Below are 20602 nucleotides of genomic sequence, written 5' to 3'. Positions count from 1 at the left end.
GGGAGCCAGAGCCTTCAATTATCCTGAAGCTCCTCTTCTGTAGAACCAGCTTCCCGTTTCAGTCTGGGGGGGCAGACACACTCACCACATTTAAGATTAGGCTTAAGACTTTCCTTTTTGATAATGCTTATAGGACTGGCTTAGGTTTATAGTTAGGGCTGGCTCAGGTTTGTAGTTAGGACTGGCTCAGGTTTATAGTTAGGACTGTCTCAGGTTTATAGTTAGGGCTAGCTCAGGTTTATAGTTAGGGCTGGCTCAGGTTTGCCTTGGACCAGCCCCTAGATAAGCTGCTATAGGCTTAGACTGGATACACTGAGCTCCTGTCTCCTCTTCTCTATCTCCTTCTGTATGAATTCATGTCCCATTAATGCTCACTAACTTTGCTTCTTCCTCAGAGTCGTTGTGCTTTCTCTCCTCACAGGTTTCCATGGATCCTGGTTATACCTGGACCATGGTCTTGGTCCTGCCTCCTGCTGTGGTCCTGCTGACACCTACTGCTACTGTCATTATTATTAGTAATCACATTGCTATTGATATTGCCAATATACCATTACTGCTTTTATTATAATATATCCACTGCTGTTGTTCTTAATTTTTCCATTATTATTCTGCTTACTACTCTCATTATATGAATAATTTCTGTCATATACATTGGATGTGTTGTAACTCTGTTATGTTGTTCATTCTGTCCACATGACATCTATCACACTTCTGTCCATCCTGATAGAGGATCCTACAGAATCGGGTTCATTACAGTAGGTTTTTACATACAAGGAGTGTGCCTTGGTGCTTTGGTGCAATACAATTTGTAAGAGACAAAAAAAATAAAAGCAAGTACTGCAAAAGACAAGAAACATCAATATAGAATAGAAATGTTTACAATAAAAAAATATAATTGTTTGTTTTAAAATCAAAGAGTTGTACAGTTGGAATGTGGGAAAAAAATGACAAAGGAATGAGTAAAAGTTCACAAGATTTAGTATAAAGAATACACGTAGATGAATGTCAGTTGATTTGTCCTCTTATTTCATATCATTATAATATAACCATCATCACCGTCATAGACAATACTCTTTTTTTGTTTGTTTATTCACCAATTAGCATTGGGGCTACGCTCTGCTAACATAAGCCTAACATACAAACAGGAGATGGGGACCACACAACCATTCTTTCATAGTATCGCATTGATCCAAGCGGTCTGTTTCATACTGTTTCACAATACAAATAGTCTTCTTGAAGGTCTTATCACAGAACTGCAAAAATGACTCTTCGGTTTAATCCAAAATAGTTGGACACCAGTCTGGTTGACTTCTGTAAGCTATCCAAACTTAGTAAAAAGAGAAGAGAAAAAAAAACAATATTCAAAATGACATCCAGTTACGAATTAAAGTGTGCTTGTTTTACAGGCTTTTATAGAGTCTGTGGTGACAGGACTGCTGCTGGTTCCTGGATCATAAAGACAACAGGACCCAGGGCCATTATAAAGCTAAGAGCACCACCTGCTGGACTTCCTTTAAAGCTTTGTTTACGCTCATCTGGGTTTGAAAAACAGATGTCAAAAACTCCTTTGTGACCTCAGAAATTCTTAAAACTCATGTATTGGGACTATTCTTAATTTTTTTCTTATACAGTTTTACAAAATTATTAGCTCCCCCCTTATGAAATTAGACAAAACTCTTGATTTCTCCATGGAAATGACCATTAACAACAAATGTTTATAGTGCATTTGTTTCCAAAATAACAAAGACAAAATGTCCACTAAGTTTGATTAGCATATTTTATTGATACACTGAGTTGAAACAAGAAAAGGCAAAAATGAGACATCCAAAATGATTAGGCCCCTGCCCATTAATAGTCAATGGTGTACCCTTTCTGAGCCACAACTGACAACAGCCTCTTAGAGTACTTCTTTACTAGGTTGGCACAGGTCTCCTGAGGGATTTTGGCCCATTCTTCCATTGCAAATTCTTCCAGCTGGTCCAAATTGCGTGGTTTCCGAGCGTGGACATTCACTTTGAGCACCCGCCACAGATTCGCAATAGGATTGAGGTCTGGGCTCTGTGCGGGCCACTCCAGGACTGGTTTTGGTATCCTTCAGGAACTGTTGGACCAATTTTGATATACGCTTTGGGTCATTGTCTTGTTGGAAGACTCAGCGACGACCTAAGGATAGACTGCGAGCAGATTTCTGCATATTATCCCTCAAAACATCAACATAATTTACTTTTTTCATGATGCCATGCACCCGAACAAAGCTCCCTGTGCCTGAGGGTGCAGAACAGCCCCACAGCACGATGCTCCCACCACCATGTTTAACTGTGGGAACTGTGTTCTTAGGGTTGAAGGGTTCTCCCTTTCTTCACCAAACATAAGCAACATCCATGTGCCCAAAAAGTTCCAGTTTAGTCTCATCAGACCAAAGCACAGACTTCCAAAACTCATCTTTACCTTTTAAATGTTCACAAGCAAACCTCAGTCTGGGTGTGATGTGCCGCTCTTTGAGTAAAGGGGTTCTTCTGGGACGATGGCCCTGAAGCCCACCACGATGGAGAGCCCTCACAACTGTGTTCCTTGAAACATCAACTCCAGAAGAGGCCAGGTCAGCAACAATCATCTTGGCAGATGTCCGGGGCTTCTTGCTGACATCTCTGACTATTTTCCTCTCAAGAGTTCTTGAAATCTTGCGCTTACGACCACGCCCAGGTTTGTTTCTTACAGAATTTGTCTCCTTGTACTTGGCAATGATGCAACATACAACAGGTCTAGACACTATACAATGGCAGTATAGCCTTCCCCCTTATCATGAGCCTTCACTATCTTCTTTCTGAGCTCAAGACTGATTTCCTTTGTCTTTGGCATCGTGAGTAAAAGTAGTCCCTCTCAATAATGTGTTCAAGTGCCCTGTTCCTTGGAGTCTTTTTATGCTGATTGAATGCTCAGGTGTTGTTAGGAAGCTAATTGACTGCACAGGTGTGGCTTGAAAGTTGATTGGTTAATTAGGTGTGTTTGAAAGCAGAAATTCACATGGGGGGGTAATATTATTGACCACCCCATCAGGGGGCTAATATTTTTGACCACCCCGTTTTTCACTATATTTGATATAAAGCAAGCCTAAAAATGTATTTTATATTCCAAAATTTACCAAAAGCTACTAAATAGCACTGGTGAATGTTTGATTATATCAAGTTTTATCAATGCTGCAAACATTGAGGAGAATTTTATGAAAATGTTCCATAATTCCTGGTTGGCTAATAATTTTGGCCTCAACTGTATATCAAATATTTGGAAGTGGTACGTTTCATATGAACCTCCTAGAAGATACAAAGTATAATAATTTATTACATTTTATAGATACGGAAATGAAAAAGACAACACAAGAATAGAATTGTAATGACTCTCTAAACGTATTTCGAACCTCCTTGCCAGAAAAAGGATGTACTGGTGGGACGAAGAAAGTTATGACAACATATATTACCTGCTTTTAATATGGTGTCGAATAACTATTTTTAAATGTTGGTTTTATGAAAGCATCTCTGGTACCTCCCGGTCCACTCTTTCCTAACGTATAATGTATAATATCTGAGGTCTCATTTATAAAACAGTGGCACACTATATGTTGTCATAATGTTGCAGCAAAGTACTGTCCCATTCGTATTTACACAATTTCAAGCCCTCATTCTCTCACACTCAACCAGTTAACAGGTGACGTCAGTAAGTCTCTGAGGGTTCAGGGTTTCAGGCCTTGGGGGGGGGGGGGGTCTTCTGTCTGCACAAGATTAGAAAAAAGCGGTGTGCACGTGTGTTCATGTGATGGCACGAGCCAGACTCCGCCCAAGTGTTTTGGTTCAGCTGTCACGTGGCATTTTTTTTTTTTTAGCAATAATAAGTCCTCATATTCGTAATAAAACACATATTTTGCTCGTGCTCTGTCTCATGCATGAGTATGATTTATTACAATATTATTTCGTCCCTACCTTAATTACCTCTGAGTGCATATTATTTTGAAAGTGCAATGCGGAAATTGTTTTTCCTACTCCAGCAGAGTGTGATTGCAGCCGCGGCGGGGTACTCCAGCAGAGCATGAAGCCGTCTCCCTCCTCTACGGACGGCAATTAAAGATGGAATCGCCCGGTCAGGCAGTCGATGTCGAGGAGGATGCTCCGCCGACCCTCGTGGATGTGGACACTGCGGTGCTGCTGCTGGGAGCGGGAGTAACAGCCTTTACGCACCCGCTGCTGTATGTGAAGCTGCTAATACAGGTAAGTTAGCCGGTGTTAGCTAGCTAACCGCAACTCTTATGACTGTGTCAACGCGTCGACTGCTGTGTCGTTTATGGAGTCCTCCAAATGTCCCCATGTAGTTTTTTTTTTTAATCAACGTATCGGCCAACGACAACCGGCTTGCTGCTCATTACATCCACGGTCGTTAAACGGGCAGAAGAGTCCCGCTGCGGTGCGCTGTTCTTCCGGTAAGAGGAGATGCTGTACGGCAGAGAACCGCCTCTCCGTGGAGCTCCAGTGGGGTTTGAAAGCCCCAGTTTTGCCCTTATTTATAATTTGTCAAACATGAATGCACATTTTCTTCAAAGACTACATAATTGTTCTCATGTCAAATATATCCTCAGTTTTGACTGAGAATCCAGGTGTGTGCTCTGAACCCTTTGGAAAAGATGCTGCATTTAACATTATTGAATACAGAAAACAGTGTCACAGAGAAACAGTGCATGAGATACTACGAGCATGTCTAGGTGTAATGGCTGACTCCATAGCTGCTCCTTTTGCATGTGGATAGACGTTGACACAATGTAGCCAATGTGTATGTCCACATCAGCCCAATGAGGACAGATGTGGCACTACACCTGATCCTGTGTGGTGTGTCATCTGTGAAGCGTCACAGCATCCTGATAAAAAACACTAAGGTGCCAGAATTTCTCGCTGACCAATAGGAGCGCAGAGCACTCAAGTGCAGCAAATCGAAAGAGCAAAGATCCTGCAGCTGTCAGTGGGAACTGGTCCCCGAAAACCTCACCTCACACATGTTGTGAAAGACGGGCGAGCTATTGATTTGTCAGGGTCCAATGTATAGTCGGTCATGTCTCTCAGCCAATTCACAGTGAGATAGTATGACCTTATGATCATCTAATAGGAATAGGACAACATAGTGTACCGGCATACATCTTCTCTGGCCTCTTTTTTTGTTAGCAAACTTATAAAATTGTCGCTCCTAGATTCTGTTAACCATTTATTCCCGAGCTGCTGGGCTCCCCTGATTAATATCATGACTTCATGATCACAACGTCATCTGACAAAAATCATGCAGGCTGGTCTGATAGCTGTGCTGTGTGATCAGCATCTAAAATGATTGATGAGAGGACAGACAGTTGTTGACAGACAGGATACGGTAAAACACTGTTTTTGTTTCAGAAAAGGCCCTACCTTACCACAGATTAAGATAAAATATGATAATCCTTCATTAGTCCCACAGCAGGGACATTTTGCAGGATTACAGCAGCAGAGTGGACAGTGCAACAAGAGACAGCAGTAGGAAACAATACAACAAAAGTAAACAGGTACAAGAAATAAACAGTAAAGGTATAATAAATGAGTAAATCGTAAAAAACAACAAAAGCTAAAAGTACAATATAATCATCGACATTATTGCACATATGAGGTAGGAAATATTGCTCATACATACATTGATATTGTACTTATTTTGCACATGAATGAGTAATTTTCAGTTTTTTAAACTTAATGATGGACACACTGTAAGGGCCGTGGTGTGTTGGCTCAACGTCACCATCACCCTTGTGGCTCGTGTTCAATCTCCGGCTCTGTTGTTTCAGGTGGGACATGAACCGCTCCCCTCAACGGTGGGCACGACTATGTTCGGACGAAGAGTCCTGTACCTGCCCGGCTTCTTCTCCTACGGTGAGCGAGTGAGGCCGGGTTAATCGATGTCGTGTCGCTCGCCGGCGAACAAGTTGACGGCAGTTGACGGTAAATGTACATTGTGCTTCCAGCGCAGCACATCGTGACGGTGGACGGAAAGAGAGGGCTCTTCCGCGGCCTGTCGCCTCGCATCATGTCCAGCGCCATCTCCACTGTGGTCAGGAGCAAAGTTAAACAGGTACACTTTCTGACATGAAGGCTGCTGTGTTTTTGAAAAAATACAATTCTGATTGGATTGTAATTCGATGATTGAAAGGGATGATTGTTTCCTACTCCAATATTTAGGCAATTTTAAGTTAACTTCCCTCGATGTTTTAATTAAAAGCATCTGTAGAGTCTGCAGCCTGCTGGGTGTTAGAGATGGTTGTGGTGGAACAGAATGTCCGCTTTTATCCAAACCACTCTTATCGATTCAGCTCTTTACCGATGTCTGTTCTTTTTCATTACTAAATAACTGCTTTTTAATATATTATTTTTAAAAAACTTACTAAATTAAGAACAGGATTAGAATATGTTTATATTTTAAAAATAACTCAAAATGATTTTAGAGGAGCAACAGTAATGTTTACAACAGCAAAGTCACTATATAAGCTCAATCATGCCTCACTGGAACCAAATGTAGATATTAGATATTTTTAATAAATGTTAATTCAGGTTACTTTAACTGTATTGCTTGCAGAAAGCTTCAGGATTTGATTATTTTAAAGCTCCGTCAATAATATCCCCCAAAACAGCTGTTTTTTAATATATATAATTATAATTAACTTGACTCACACAGGTACGCAATTATTACTCAAATGTCTGTGAGGTTCTCCGACAGCACAGAGCAGCTGTCATCACGCACAGCTGGATATCACGACCTCATCACCTGTAAATCATCATCTGCATGACACAGTCTCTCCATCATTTGGGAAAACGTCAGAAATATCATCAGTGACTGAGTTCATATCAGAATCGTTTATTGTCAATGTATTTTGCACATACAAGGAATTTGTCATGGCGGGTGGTACATAACATTCAACAATCAACACAGTGCGAGAAATAAAAACGTATACAAATTTACAATAGAATATAAAAGAATATAAAATAAAGTGCACAACAAACGGATAACAATACTATAAACAAAGTGTAATGTAAAGTGTCAAGTGTGTTTAAATGAAGGACAGGGGAGTGACCGGTAGGAACTTGTCCTGGGGATGACAGAGTCAGTGGGGGTTCTGGTACTGATGTGTCTCCAGTCAAAACAAACTCTGTAGAGTTCTTCTCAATACAATGAGAAGATTATTTTCACAGATCCGTTCATACAAACACAGTCCTGGTTCTACAGCTCCGCCGGCTAATGTCTACTTTCTGATCAAAGTCTTTTACTGTGAAATTCCCTCTTTTTGTTACCGTGCCTCCATCACACACCAAAAGCACTAGCTGCAGAAAAAAAGGAGGGAATGTTATAACCAAAAGGATTATTATTTACTTGATTTAACAGTGTCATCTTACAGTTTTATTCTATGTTATTTATTTGAGCTTGTTTAACGACCGAACCATTGAGAATCAAGGTATTTGTGTAAATCAAACAACTCTCTCTCAAGAACGAATGGGTTCATATGAGTGGATCTTGAGTTGGGCATAAAAGAAATGTCTTTGGGTAAAAAGGTTGTTTCAAAGATGTGGATATTGTAGAGGGTCGTCACAGTAATGTCACTTCTTTGTTCAGCAGGTGGAGATTCTTTCCAAGAGAGAGGACCTGCAGACTTCACTCAGGAAAGTGGTCAAAGAGGTGAGAGGTCAGCTACTCCTGAGTAACATCCCGACTTATTTCATTCAGAGTCTTAACTGAAGTGACATCCCTGAAGTGACTCGCACTTTCTGTTGGAGTATTTGGTATTTAGCGGGTGTGTTTCCCAGCACCACAGTCCCTTTAAGAAAACTCTAGTTTTGCTGCATCAGGGTCTGACAGTCTGCCCCTCTCAGTCCTGGTTCTGGTTCTCCCGTTGCCTCCCTTCCCTCCAGCGGGCCCAGCGATACGTCCTGGGTCTCTAGCAGCGTGGTGTCGGTGTCGAGAAGCGTCTTCTGAGTGTGTCTGCGGTGGGATGGCCGCTGCTGGAGGCCCCGCTGTTTATAGTGAACCTGCATGCCAAAAATCGCATCATCGGATGTCGCGGTAAATCGTCAGGCATTAAGAATAACGATATAGAAATAACCGATTATCCTTGTTTACTTCTGCAGGTCATATAGAGACATAGAGTCATTGTTAAACAGAGGCTGAATGTTCCATTATGAAATCTATTTGAGTAGCTCTCGAACATGTGCCACATCACGGCTCAAGACCGAGAGTGTAGAAAACTGCAGCAGCAGAAGTTGACAGTATTTGAACAGACGTGTTCTCTTTTCCCATTCTTTGATCTGACACTTTGGGATAAAAAGCAGAAGCTGACATTAGACGGTGTTTTATTTTCTGTACAGTCTCAGCTTGTTAATGTTTTATTCACGTTTACAATTTGAGTTCTTTGGCTTCTGTTGTTAAATGAAAAAAGGGTTTTGTTGAAAACAATGTGTTTATAATCCTCAATGTACCAAAAATGTATATTATGAGGTACTGCATCGGTATCAAAAGATGTGCACTAACTGAAGACACATCAGTCCACCTTAACATAGACAGCTGATGAATCTTCACACCAGGTGGTCTCTTCAAATTGTCTCCTCTCTCCAGACCTCACATGAGATGATCATCCAGTGCCTGTCCAGAGTAGTCACTCATCCGTTTCATGGTACGTCCTCATTACGCCTGTCAAGTAAAACCCAAAGATATTCACTTGAACAGTGACGCATTGCAGAAGGTTCTACTTTTTGTTTTGAAACTATTTGACCATCCGTCCATTTTGGGCTTCCTTCAGTAAATGCCATGTTGTCAGTCCCCTTACAGCTGATCTGGCTGAATGGTAACGTCACAAGAACCAAGTAGTAAACGGCTTGTCGGGCTCATCATCTCTTCTGCTTTCCTTTGGCAGTGATGTCAGTGCGGTGTATGGCCCAGTTTGTTGGCAGAGAGGTGAAGTATGGGTAAGACTTCATACGATGCTGCAGAGATGCCCCAATGCTTTATTTACATTCTCATGACTAAGTAAGCAACCATGAGGTTATTCATAAAATGTATGATCCTCGTAGAGTAACCTCTGTGATAAATACGTTGCATTTCCTGTGGCTGCTTCACAATAAAAGTCCCTCTCTGTAATGTGAAGGAGCAGCAGTGGGAAATGTCTTTTATTTGTCTTTAACAGTAAGTAACCCAGCTCTGATATGTAGCATGTGTGTCGTTAAAAACCACCAAGATCTGAAAAGTGTATCATCATTGAAATGTGGCTTTAAACTGGATAAAAAGTCAAGCAGCTCCTCACAGACAAAATATGTAACAGTTTTTTAAAAAAAATAAAGTTTTCAGAGCTGGTAAAACGTTGTGCCAAACATGAGCTGCTTGCTTGTAGCCGTTTACACTGTAGACATTCTGTTAATGGAGTTTGTGTCACATTTGCAGTGGGATGTTCAGTTGCATGGTCAAGATTTTTAAGGAGGAAGGAGTGGCTGGATTCTATGTGTGAGTCATGACGTCGCTGTTCATCAGTCAAATGTTTTCTACATATTTACCTCGACCTTTGACCTGCATCGGTCTGAGCAGTGTTGTGTGTTGGCAGTGGTCTCATACCCCACGTGGCGGGAGAGCTCCTCTTCCTGTGGGGCTGTAACCTCCTGGCTCACTTCATCAACACCTACGCTGTGGACGAAAGTGTAAGAAAACAAGCTGAGACACTACATCCTATGTTTTTACTCTCTCATTCTTACTGATAAAATGGATTGTATTAATAAGCATTTATAGTTTTAACCTTTTAGAACCATAGGGTTAGAACATATGGGCTGAACCTTTGTGGTCCCAGTTAGCAGACGAGATGTATTCATGTCATATCTGACCCGTTCATTCCTCCCAGAATCTCTTGAATGTATAACGCATATATACATTTTAACTTACTCCTACCTAGAAATACCGGCTTTGAACACATATTTTGGTTTCTTTTCCGACTACATCTCCTCCTGGCTCCATCTGCACTCAAACTCATCTTTACTCCTGGTTCTTCAGAGGGCAGAGCATTATATTCTCTGAAATATGATGTAATTCACTCATTTATTTCTAGTCACTTTGATTTTTGTGGGGTTGCTATCAATTAAATTGAACACTTTTTTTCACAATGAAGCTTTCCAGTAGTCCAAAGGGCATAATTCAGTCTTGTCCTGGAGTGTTTTTAACTTTTTTAAAATTTGACAGAAGTGTTGACTGATGGTAACTTAATGTGTCGTTAGAAAAAAAACTGGAAAAAAACTACCAAGTAGAAGCAACTGGACATGTGTACATGAGTAAATTAAGACAGTACTAGCGTTATAAAGAGTGTTTTTTACACACGTGTAGTATGACATGACTGCTGTAATTGGAATTACTGCTGCAGAAATGGACATTATCTTTCATTAATCTTTAGCATGTTAGCTTTTACAGTACAGGTAGTTCTCAGCCGGCCTCTAGGAGTGAGCAGCTTCTGGTCACCAGCTGTTATTCAACTAAATGATGTCAATCTGATCAGGAAGATTCAAGTTTTTTCTCAGTTTGAATTTGTCAAGCTGCTCTTCTGGATAGTGAAGTTATGCCAGCTATACAGCTATTATAGATGTATCCTTTTTTTAATGTATATATTCCTGTTGCATGCAAACTAATGGAAGTGCTGTTTCACCTCTCTGCTTGTACTTCTGTTGCAGTTCAGTCAGGCCTCAGCCATAAGGAGCTATACTAAGTTTGTGATGGGCGTAAGTTCAACATTGAAACTGTTATTTGAAATGTTTCTCATATGCAACGTTTCTTCATATTCATGGGGCGTGTTCTTCTCTAGATCGCAGTGAGTGTTCTAACATATCCGTTCATGCTGGTGGCAGATCTCATGGCGGTCAACAACTGTGGGTGAGTCATTCTTTCAAACATTGCATTCACGTATTAATAATCAGGGACCAGATGGACATTAACTACGGAAGCCCTGAGAGGCAAGTGAGAAAGCGAAAGCCTGGTGAACCATTTCTGAGTCTGAACTGAATTGGTTTGTTCTCCTGTGTCTCAAGAACAGGTCAAATAAATGTTTTCCCAGGATAATCTATTTTTTAATCAAACATTTTTCTAAGTGAATATTTCTCTGTCACGATCAATTGTTTGTTGTCATATTTATTGTGACCACAATAGGCTCCTCTACCTCCTGTTCTAAATGGGAGTAAAAGTAAGATTAGCGCTGATTTAAAATACATTTTTAGCCAAAAGAAAGACATGACAGTAATGGTATGTAACTTGTTAATACACAATATATAAATATTTATAAACTGCCTTGTATGAAAGCTTTTAGTCCTATTTAGAACATGTGGTAGTGGTGCACTTGAGCCTCTTGTGTTTGAAATGACTATTACAACAAACGCTTGATGCTGACAAAAAAAAACATTTGCGAATTATTTTTACCTGTTTCGCAGATTGTTTTTTAATTTTTTTTTTTAATGAACTTAAAAAGATTATTCTGGCAAAACCATATTTCACCTGTTCTTACATCGTAAACACAGGAGAGAAAACGAGTGAGATCCAACTCAGGAAATGAGTTTTCTCAATTGGCCCTCAGGGCTTCCGTATTTCACTCTCCAGCATGCAGTCAGTTCAGCCTGTTAGCTCGTACCTGAGAGAAACAGGTGGCGTAGTGAACTAAAGGGGGTTTATGTTCTGCAAATAAACTTGGTGGATAGTTTCAAGTTGATACAAGTAGATTTAGAATGGACCTCTTTCAGTTTGACTACGTCTAAGGCTTTGTGCTCGTATCTGTGAAGTCCTGAGGCGGCGGTCTGACTGCTTGTGCTTTGTGTTGTCAGCTTGGCTGCAGGTCTTCCTCCTCGCTCCCCCATCTTCACGTCCTGGCTGCACTGCTGGAATCACCTGAGCAACAAGGTACAGTACAGTCTAGCAAATGCAGTGACAGCACAATGACACAAAAGATCCTCGTAGCTGTAGTTTATTTATCGTGGTTGTGTGCAGCAGTTACAGTACAGGAAGGAGTGCAAAGATGTCCTATAAAATATCAATACGGTGCAAATCCCAAATAGCAAATAAGTTAAAGTAACTTTTGAAAGATTTATTTTTCTGTCTGTCTTGTATCGTCGGCAAAGAGCTGATCGTGTTGCGTTATATAGAGAGGCATGCATGTCTATTGTGTTCAAAGCCGATATTTCTGCACACTAATATTATTATACTCTTTGTACAATTAGATCCCAGTGCTGGCTGCATAGGATTGTGTCCAACTCGTATGATTCAAACATTTCCAATAACTCCAGGGCATTGTAAAGTCTAAATATATTGCAAACAGATGGAGGTAATCATTTCTAAAATTCACACGTTTGTGGCGTTTAGCCCTTAAAAACATTTTCAATGCCGGCACTCCGGCTTGCTGCACACAAAGGTAGGAGTAAGTTAAAGTAACATGTGAAGGATTAGTTTTGTCTCGTATCGTGGACAAACAGCTGATAGTGTTGCTTTATATGTTCGAGAGACAACAACCTCCTTCTAGGGAGGATTAAGACCGAACACCGATCAGATGTGACATGAGTTCTCCTTCCGGTCCTGTCTGCACCGGTTGTTGAGATAAATGGGTTGACCTGTAGTTCAGAACCTCCACATCCACACACAGCCTTTAGCCTGAGCAGGTCTTTTAAAGGCTGATACTCTTCTTGTGTACTGAAGATGTCAGTAGTACGTATTCCAAAGCATTTACAGCTGCTATGTGTCCCCTCCTGTCAGGGACACCTCTTCAGAGGATCCAGCTTCTTCTTCCGCCGGGTTCCTGTGACCTCGCTGCCCGTCATCGAGGACTGACTCGTCATCATCGCCTGCTGTTCCTCCTCCTCCTCCTCCTCCTGCTCACAAACATGTTCCTCCAGATGTAGCAGGAGCAGCAGAGACACAGTTCAAGGAGTGCCAATGAACCTTTCCAGTTAAAACGCAGCTTCTTAAAGCTACAACATCCGTTTTTTGAGTGTGAGGGGAGCAATATTTCCATCTATTTCATCTCCAATCACAGATAACATGACATGAATGCTTTAATGGAGTCTAGTAGCTCTCTGTCCGTGTCCTCTTGACTTGAGCTTTTGGGCGCTCCTCTGAAATGGTTTGTAACACTTATCAGCTGAAACATTAAAATGGATTTATATATATTTACATACATGTATAACTCACTTAAACGGTGCTCTGGTGGTTCTGTGCCTCTGGCAGCAAATATAACCAAATGATTCCAGTGATGACACCAATGCTGTGACACAATATATTACACCCTGAGAAGAATTACGTTTGTCTCCGTCTGGTATCAGAACTTCTGACAGTGATTCTGCTGCTTCCTCTTTATAAAGTAGAGCTATCAGAGCTTTAGTCGGGCCCTGCTAATACAGACATGTGGATTCTACATGTGGCCTGATGTTTTCACTGGGATCAAAGGTTGCTCTTTGCTTTAATATTCATACACTACTGCTTGTTGTGGAGGGAAACGTGTTTGCAGATCAATAGAAGTTTACAGCAGTAATTCCCAAAGACTGGGTCGGGACCCACAGGAGGTTTTATATTATTTATATTAGCAGAATTTCTTTGAATCTTTGATTCAACATTTAAGTCTGCAGTTCACCTTTTGAGCCTGAATATTCAGATTGTTCTGATAATAGCCTACTTCTAACATTGAATCTAATACAAAGACTACATCGTGTTTCCTTTACTGATGAGAGGAAATGAAGAGAATGAGAGAGCCTGTTAACGCTGATAAAGTAACGTGTATATATGCTTTCTATGGAAGCACATTGCATTCATGAAAGAAAAGGATAATTATACACCTTATCTCGTAATGATGAGGTACTAACTAGTAATTACAAGAAAATATCTTATGAGAGATCTCTTTATTATGAGGAGAGACGTCATTATGAGGAGAGATCTCATTATTATGAGGAGAGACGTTATTATGAGGAGAGATGATGTTATTATGAGGAAAGATCTCATTATGAGGAGAGACGTTATGAGGAGAGATGATGTTATTATGAGGAAAGATCTCATTATTATGAGGAGACGTTATAAGGAGAGATGATGTTATTATGAGGAAAGATCTCATTATTATGAGGAGAGACGTTATTATGAGGAAAGATCTCATTATTATGAGGAGAGACGTTATAAGGAGAGATGATGTTATTATGAGGAAAGATCTCATTATTATGAGGAGAGACGTTATTATGAGGAGAGATGATGTTATTATGAGGAAAGATCTCATTATTATGAGGAGAGACATTATGAGGAGAGATGATGTTATTATGAGGAAAGATGTCGTTATGAGAAAAAGGACCTTCTACAAAGTGCAACGTTGAAAGGCACAGTACAAACTCATTCAATAACGTCATTGACATGCAGTGCAGTGCGACCAAATCAGTTCCTATATCAACGGGGACAGAAATAGCCGAACAGAAGCGGATCACATTTGTCCGAAGTGGCCGTGTTTAGGTCCACGAACACAAGGTAAGACTGTCATTCTTTGTTGCTGCTTATAGTGCAACACTTATTTTTGGAAAAATACGCTTTTGGATACTTTTAGTGATTTATAACTTCTCTGTTATAAAATGTAGTCTGACCAAAATCACTTGATGCATCAAACAATGTTTGGAAAGAAAATTAGCTTTAACATGATTTTGGGTCATTTTGCAAAATTATGCAAAAGACAATAATCAAAGGTGGAAATGTCAGTAAAAACGGCCATTTGCGCACTAATTCACTCTCCTCGTGATTTATATACTTTATATAGACTACAGTATAATGTTTATCATCTTTAGAATACTATATTTTTATGATATATTAATTATGAAGAATGATAATGTCGAGATTTAAACGTCATGAAGTGCAGCTGTGTTGACACCGTTCAGTTTGACTTTTAAATTAAATTTAAACCTTGTTTTCAATAACAAAATAAAACCATTAACAGAAATCAAGAAACAATGAATACATAAATATCAAATAATAAGACATATAATATAATAAGATATATTATATATAGAGTGTAAGCTGACGATAGAATGTATAATGAAATGAAATGTGATTTTATAACTGCACCGTTTCCTCTAAAATCAAATCTGAATTTAGACTAATTGTCTCATGAATGTGATTTGAAGTTGGCTCGTGAATGAGATTTTGAAGGGCTTTAATTTTGAAATGCTACATCAGAATGTCCTGGTTCTCTCTGAGTGACACCTTGAGGTCGTCTGCTATTAAACAACAAAGGTTGTACCTCTAGTTCTCTTCATGATGGTGGAACTAGCACGGTGTGCTGTGCACTGTGGAGGCTTCAGGTGCTGCAGGTCCTCAACATGATTCATTACATGCTTAATGACGGTACAATCATCTCGTGCGGGTTAGATACAGATATTATGAACATAATATATTGTCAGTTCAAGATATAAATCTTTTCCGTGCATTTCTGACAGTTTGGAGTCAAAAAAGAAAACCAGAGCCACCACAAAGCTACATGAATAAAAACATTGGATAATTGGCATCATCCATTTGGCAAAATATACATTTACACACACACGCGCCTACATCAGTGAAAGTCATGGCAAGAGGAACATGCAACCGAGGTTACTATCCTCTGTGATATTAATAAAGTCTTCTCTGAGAAGAGGAAAATCGTTTTGAGCATAGGACTCACAACCAGCCTGACTCAGCAGATGTAGAGCGTTCTGCTCCTTCCTCTATGTGCCGATGCTTTGTCACGTCATCACAGAGTGATCAGTGTCACACTGCACACTCTGTCTGTGATTTGATGAACCGATGTGATCGACAAATGTAAATGGTCCTTTTAGTTGCTGTGCGTAAACCGTCCTCCTGATATCTGGTCACACAGAATCCATCCAGCACTGTGTGACTTTGGTTTTGGATGTTCACTTCCAGAGCTGGAAATCCTTCCAACCAGTTTTATTTTGTGACACTTGATCCGTTTTCTATAAATGTTAGAGTCATTTCTGGGTTAAGAATGAATCTGTGCTCCAGACCTCGGTCTGGTTCTGGGGACGCTTCTGTTTTGGTCCCTGTAAATATATATATATATTATATATATAATTATATATATATATATATATATATATATATATTATATATAATTATATATATATATATATATATTATATATAATTATATATATATATATATATATTATATATAATTATATATATATATATATATAAAGGTTTCCTGGCCAAGTCCCCCTATGAGCACAAACATGATGGTTAAATCACCAACAAAACAAACCACACATTTTTATAAAGGGGACAACAAGATGACATCACACAGGACGTCAGCGTTTTATCAACAAGAAACTTTCATAAAAAAAGTTTAATTTAATTTAATTTAATTTTTGGCTTGCTAATAACATCAAATATATATAATATTTTCTTCAAGGTCACAAGGTAGTTATTCGTACTATTCATTGGTTTCTGACTATCAAGGAGGCGGGTCTTATCTAACAAAAGCCAGTCAGGGAAGATGGTCGATGACCCAAGAGGAGTGAGGAGACACAGCGCCGGACGAGCCCAACTAACCGTTCATCCTTCTGGCTGCGGTTCAGTGTAGAGCGGGTCGTCCTTCAACCACAAGGTTGGCCTACGGTCCGCATGTCAAAGTGTCCTCGAGGGAGACACTGAACCCCAATCGGCTTTACATCCGTCCACTGCCCATAAATGCTTAGGATGGGTTGGAGGTTAAAGGACACAGGGAACAATGGGACTTCCATTCGCCATAACAAGAAGTCTCCTCTCCGTTACTACCTGTGCCGTGACAATAATATAACTATATAGCAGATAGATGGGACCCTCCTCTCAGGCCTGGTCTAAGAGGAGACCCCTCTTCCTGATCCAGGCCTGATTTCATCCCTATCACTGCTCCTTTGTGTTGATAGGAGCCAGTGGAGGTATTTGATTGAAATATCTCCACTGGCTCCTACATGTGCCATGTTGCAGGAAGCCCACTGATCACTGATGTGGGATCAGTGGGCTTCCTGCTGATCCCACATCATTTAGGGAAAATGGTGAGTACAATAGTCTAATATATAAAGAGACTAGCTTACATGATATACCTGTTTATTAATTTAATAGCACTCATAAGTTAAAGATCACTCACTCTTTTGTTCTTTGATTTCTTAGGTTTTTTTTACTAAGGTGAAGATATCTTGAGATACAGGTATGGAGATCATTAATAACAGTATCAAAAGTCTAATTATTTGTTGTTAACGCATGAATTATTATTTATGTCACTCACTTTGTTATATGTCTGTACTCAGGCGCAGACGGCCCACCGGAGAGCGAAGACAACGTGGAAGACACAGCTTTTCCACGAGGAAAAAGAAGAACTCACTCCTGACCAGATCAGAAGGACTGAAGACGAGGCAAGATGAAGAGCGTGTGGTGTTTCAGTCAACAAAGTAAGTAGGCTCTTATTTAAGACGACCAAAGTAGCTGACATACAGTGGTGATAAGCTACAGCTAGCGTTTGTAATGGTAATTTTTTACATAGTATATATTTCTACTCAGTATATTGTATTCATGCATAAGTCATTTTGCTCTGGACTTTGTTGAACTTCACCGTGTCTCTGTTGTGCAAAAGAATAATTCTCCCTTGCCTGTTCACAAAGATAACTAACTGTTGTATGAGAATGTTCCATGCTGAGGCCTTGGGACCGCTTGTTTTGGTTGCTGGCCGTTTGTTTTCACTTGTTGTTCCAATCAGTCTGAGACCAAAAGTCTGAGACCGAAACGTCTGTAACATCGGCCATCGGCCCCCACCTTTGCTCATTCTGTATAAAGAAAGCTTGTTCACTTTTTTCTTGGTTCTTCCTCACTGAGACTGTACGCATTCTGTTGTGATGATTGAACCTTCTCTGCGCAGAGAATAAATACTTAAAAGACAACCTGGTTTTTGGTATTATGTATTTCAGCATTAGAAGACTCACGCAAAGCGGGTATAGGATTTTTTTTCCACCACACGTTACATGCTGCATGCTGATGATGTGATAGTTATGAGTTGTGTTTGATGTCAGGCCAGGACTCCTGTGTCTCCAGGGCTGCTGAGGGTGGCTGTCAAGCTACCAATCATCCCAGGAAGCTCCAGCACCACGGCAACACACTGACCACCCTGAACACCTCTCAGCGCCAAACTGTCTTCCAGACCCCCATCAGCTGGATCCCAAAACTACCCAACACCCTACACCCCCCCCCCCCCCCCCCAAACTGGACAGCAGAGCTGTTTCAAAAGTAAGACTCTTATTTGAACTACACATAATGACATAACCGTCAGACCCTGCTGCTGTAAAATTAGAGGTTTTCTGAAAGGAGTCTGGTGCTCGGAAACACTACCACTTTAGTCCACAGGGACCAACAGAATCAACACAACATGAGCAGCTCATTACATCCTGTTTGTAGATTAAATAATAATATTGTAACATAACATCAACATCATCAACATGTTATTAGCTACATCATCTCAACACATATGTATCATAAATATTCATGATCTGTTTTTGGGTGTCAGGGCAGGACTGATGCACTCGACAGTCGATGTCAACCAGCCGAACATCACAGGAAGCTGCAGAACCACAGCAGCCCACCGAACACACCTCTGCACCAAACCTGCTTCCAGACCCCAAAACCAGTGTGTCACCACTGAGACGAAGACGCCAGTCAGGAGGATGAGGAGCACCACAATCTCACCTGTGCAGATGAAGCCGTCACTGCGTGCTTCCTCTGTGGTGGCGGGTTTGTGACGCTCCTCACACACTACTGTTTCCTGTTGAATTCAATTCAATGGTGTGATCCAGTGTTCTGTGAGGTCCTTTACTCGCAGTGACGTTGGGTTAACATGAAGCTTCTTAAAGCTACTTCAAGGAACTTTAAAGGGACAGTGTGTAACATTTAGAGGGGTTTATTGGCAGATATTGAATATAATATTCATAATGTCTTAATCAGTGTACAAAAACCTGAAACTAAGAATCATTGTTTTCCTTAGCTTAGAAAAAAGCCATTCCTATCTACATAGGAGTCCATCATGGAGTCCACCATGTTTCTACAGCAGCCCAGAACGGACTCTGGCTCTAGATGTGAACTTTTTACAGTGTGCTAACTTCTTGTTATGCTTTTGTGATAACACTGTTAGCTTGTCTGTCTGCTAAAATGTAGTGCAACAGTAGAGTCATGAAGTCACTGCACTGGCTGTGTTAGCATTAGCCTCCATGATGTACTCGTCATGTGACAGATGTTTTCATTCCGTCATCAGAAATCAGAGTAACATGATGTGTTCCTGCTGAATGAAGTCAGTCACCACGCCGGCTCATGTGACTGATGAGTGACTGATGCTCACATTTGGACTCCAGTGAAGGGTTTGTGTTCATCGTGTTGGGATTGGTCCGCTCCATAATTCTCACTCAGTCATTGAGCAAATAAATCCTGTGCAACTAAACAGTGTTCAGTTCATAGTCTATATATAAAGGGTTTCTAAGTGTTCAGCCCATTGAAAAGAACAAGGGTGACACTTGCCTTTTGTTTCAGATCTCCAATAAACTGTTTGACCCCTGAGATCTGTTTAACTAATTATCAATAATTACATTTCAGACTGGAATGACTATAAAAACTCTATTAATAATGTATTCAGCTTTACTGTGCAGATTACATTATAGAATAATATTCTATATTGACCTGAGGTTGTAGATCTGCTTTTCAAACAACTTTTGGGTTCTTCTGTCACTATTTATCTCTCACCCAGGGGTTGACACCTCAGGCAGGTGCCAGTTTGACAGTTGCTAGTTTGATTTTTTTCTTTCCCCACCCACACTATGCAAAGACGCCCTCTGCCTCTGATTGGCTGGTACTCATTATCTTAGTTTATTGACGAAGAACGAGACTGGTGGAAGGTTGGTAGGTAAATGATGTTTTCATAATAGCAGCCTTCTCCTTAGTGCTCTCATATATATTCAATCATGTTTACATTTGCCTCTATGGATGGAATATGACAGATCCGTTGGAGATTTAAATATTGATGTGGTGTCATAACTAAATGTTAACTTTAATGTTAAGGCATACTGACTAACTCATTTCTTTCAAATGGCTCTTCATATAAAAAAGGTTGCTGTTGAGACACTTCATTATGATGAAATGTGCAAATGTGCGAAGCAGTCAAGTCACAAGAGTAAAGCAAATTATTATTTTCAGGTCTATGAATTCTAACCATTAGAAAGTATTTTTTAAAAAGACGTAATAGTGAATCGTGCATTTCAAATCAATAGGCTTATTAAATATGTATATACCTGACACGTTCTGTTTCTTGTCAAAGTAATTTAACAGGTGGTCAAAACTTGAGACTTCAAGTCCAGTTTTAGAGAGTCCAGCTCAAGTCCTCACTGTGACCCAGGTCTGACTCCTGATGGAGTCTCAAGTGGACCCAGCAAGCCTCCCTCTGAGGACCACGCCGAGTCCTCATCAGGACGCCGCGTGCTACACGCAGCTGTTCATCCAGATGTTGTGAAGGAGGAAGCGACACA

At 40.4% G+C, this 20602-nt stretch overlaps 1 protein-coding gene across 2 annotated transcripts; it reads left to right on the top strand.

The window, feature by feature from the left end:
* Nucleotides 1-3920: 3920 nt before the first annotated feature.
* LOC137889533 (mitochondrial carrier homolog 1-like) lies at nt 3921-13218 on the top strand. 2 transcript variants are annotated; one of them, XM_068733424.1, is made up of 12 exons: nt 3921-4259; nt 5843-5927; nt 6020-6126; nt 7663-7722; nt 8656-8713; nt 8954-9005; nt 9478-9537; nt 9635-9728; nt 10743-10790; nt 10874-10941; nt 11880-11955; nt 12802-13218. In XM_068733424.1, the coding sequence occupies exons 1-12, from the start codon at nt 4119-4121 to the stop codon at nt 12874-12876; spliced, it is 924 nt and encodes a 307-aa protein (XP_068589525.1). In that variant the 5' UTR covers nt 3921-4118; the 3' UTR covers nt 12877-13218. The 2 variants fall into 2 exon arrangements, with proteins under 2 accessions (XP_068589525.1, XP_068589524.1); XM_068733423.1 differs by having other exon boundaries at nt 3922-4259; nt 7660-7722.
* The last annotated feature ends 7384 nt before the right edge of the window (nt 13219-20602 follow it).

Source organism: Cebidichthys violaceus, unplaced genomic scaffold (genome assembly GCF_023349555.1).
Source record: "Cebidichthys violaceus isolate CVI_PGR_0920_01 unplaced genomic scaffold, fCebVio1.0.p SCAF_6, whole genome shotgun sequence".
Lineage (NCBI taxonomy): Eukaryota > Metazoa > Chordata > Actinopteri > Perciformes > Stichaeidae > Cebidichthys > Cebidichthys violaceus.
The sequence above is the reverse complement of the archived record's forward strand: the minus strand, read 5'-3'. Positions and strand labels throughout refer to the sequence as shown.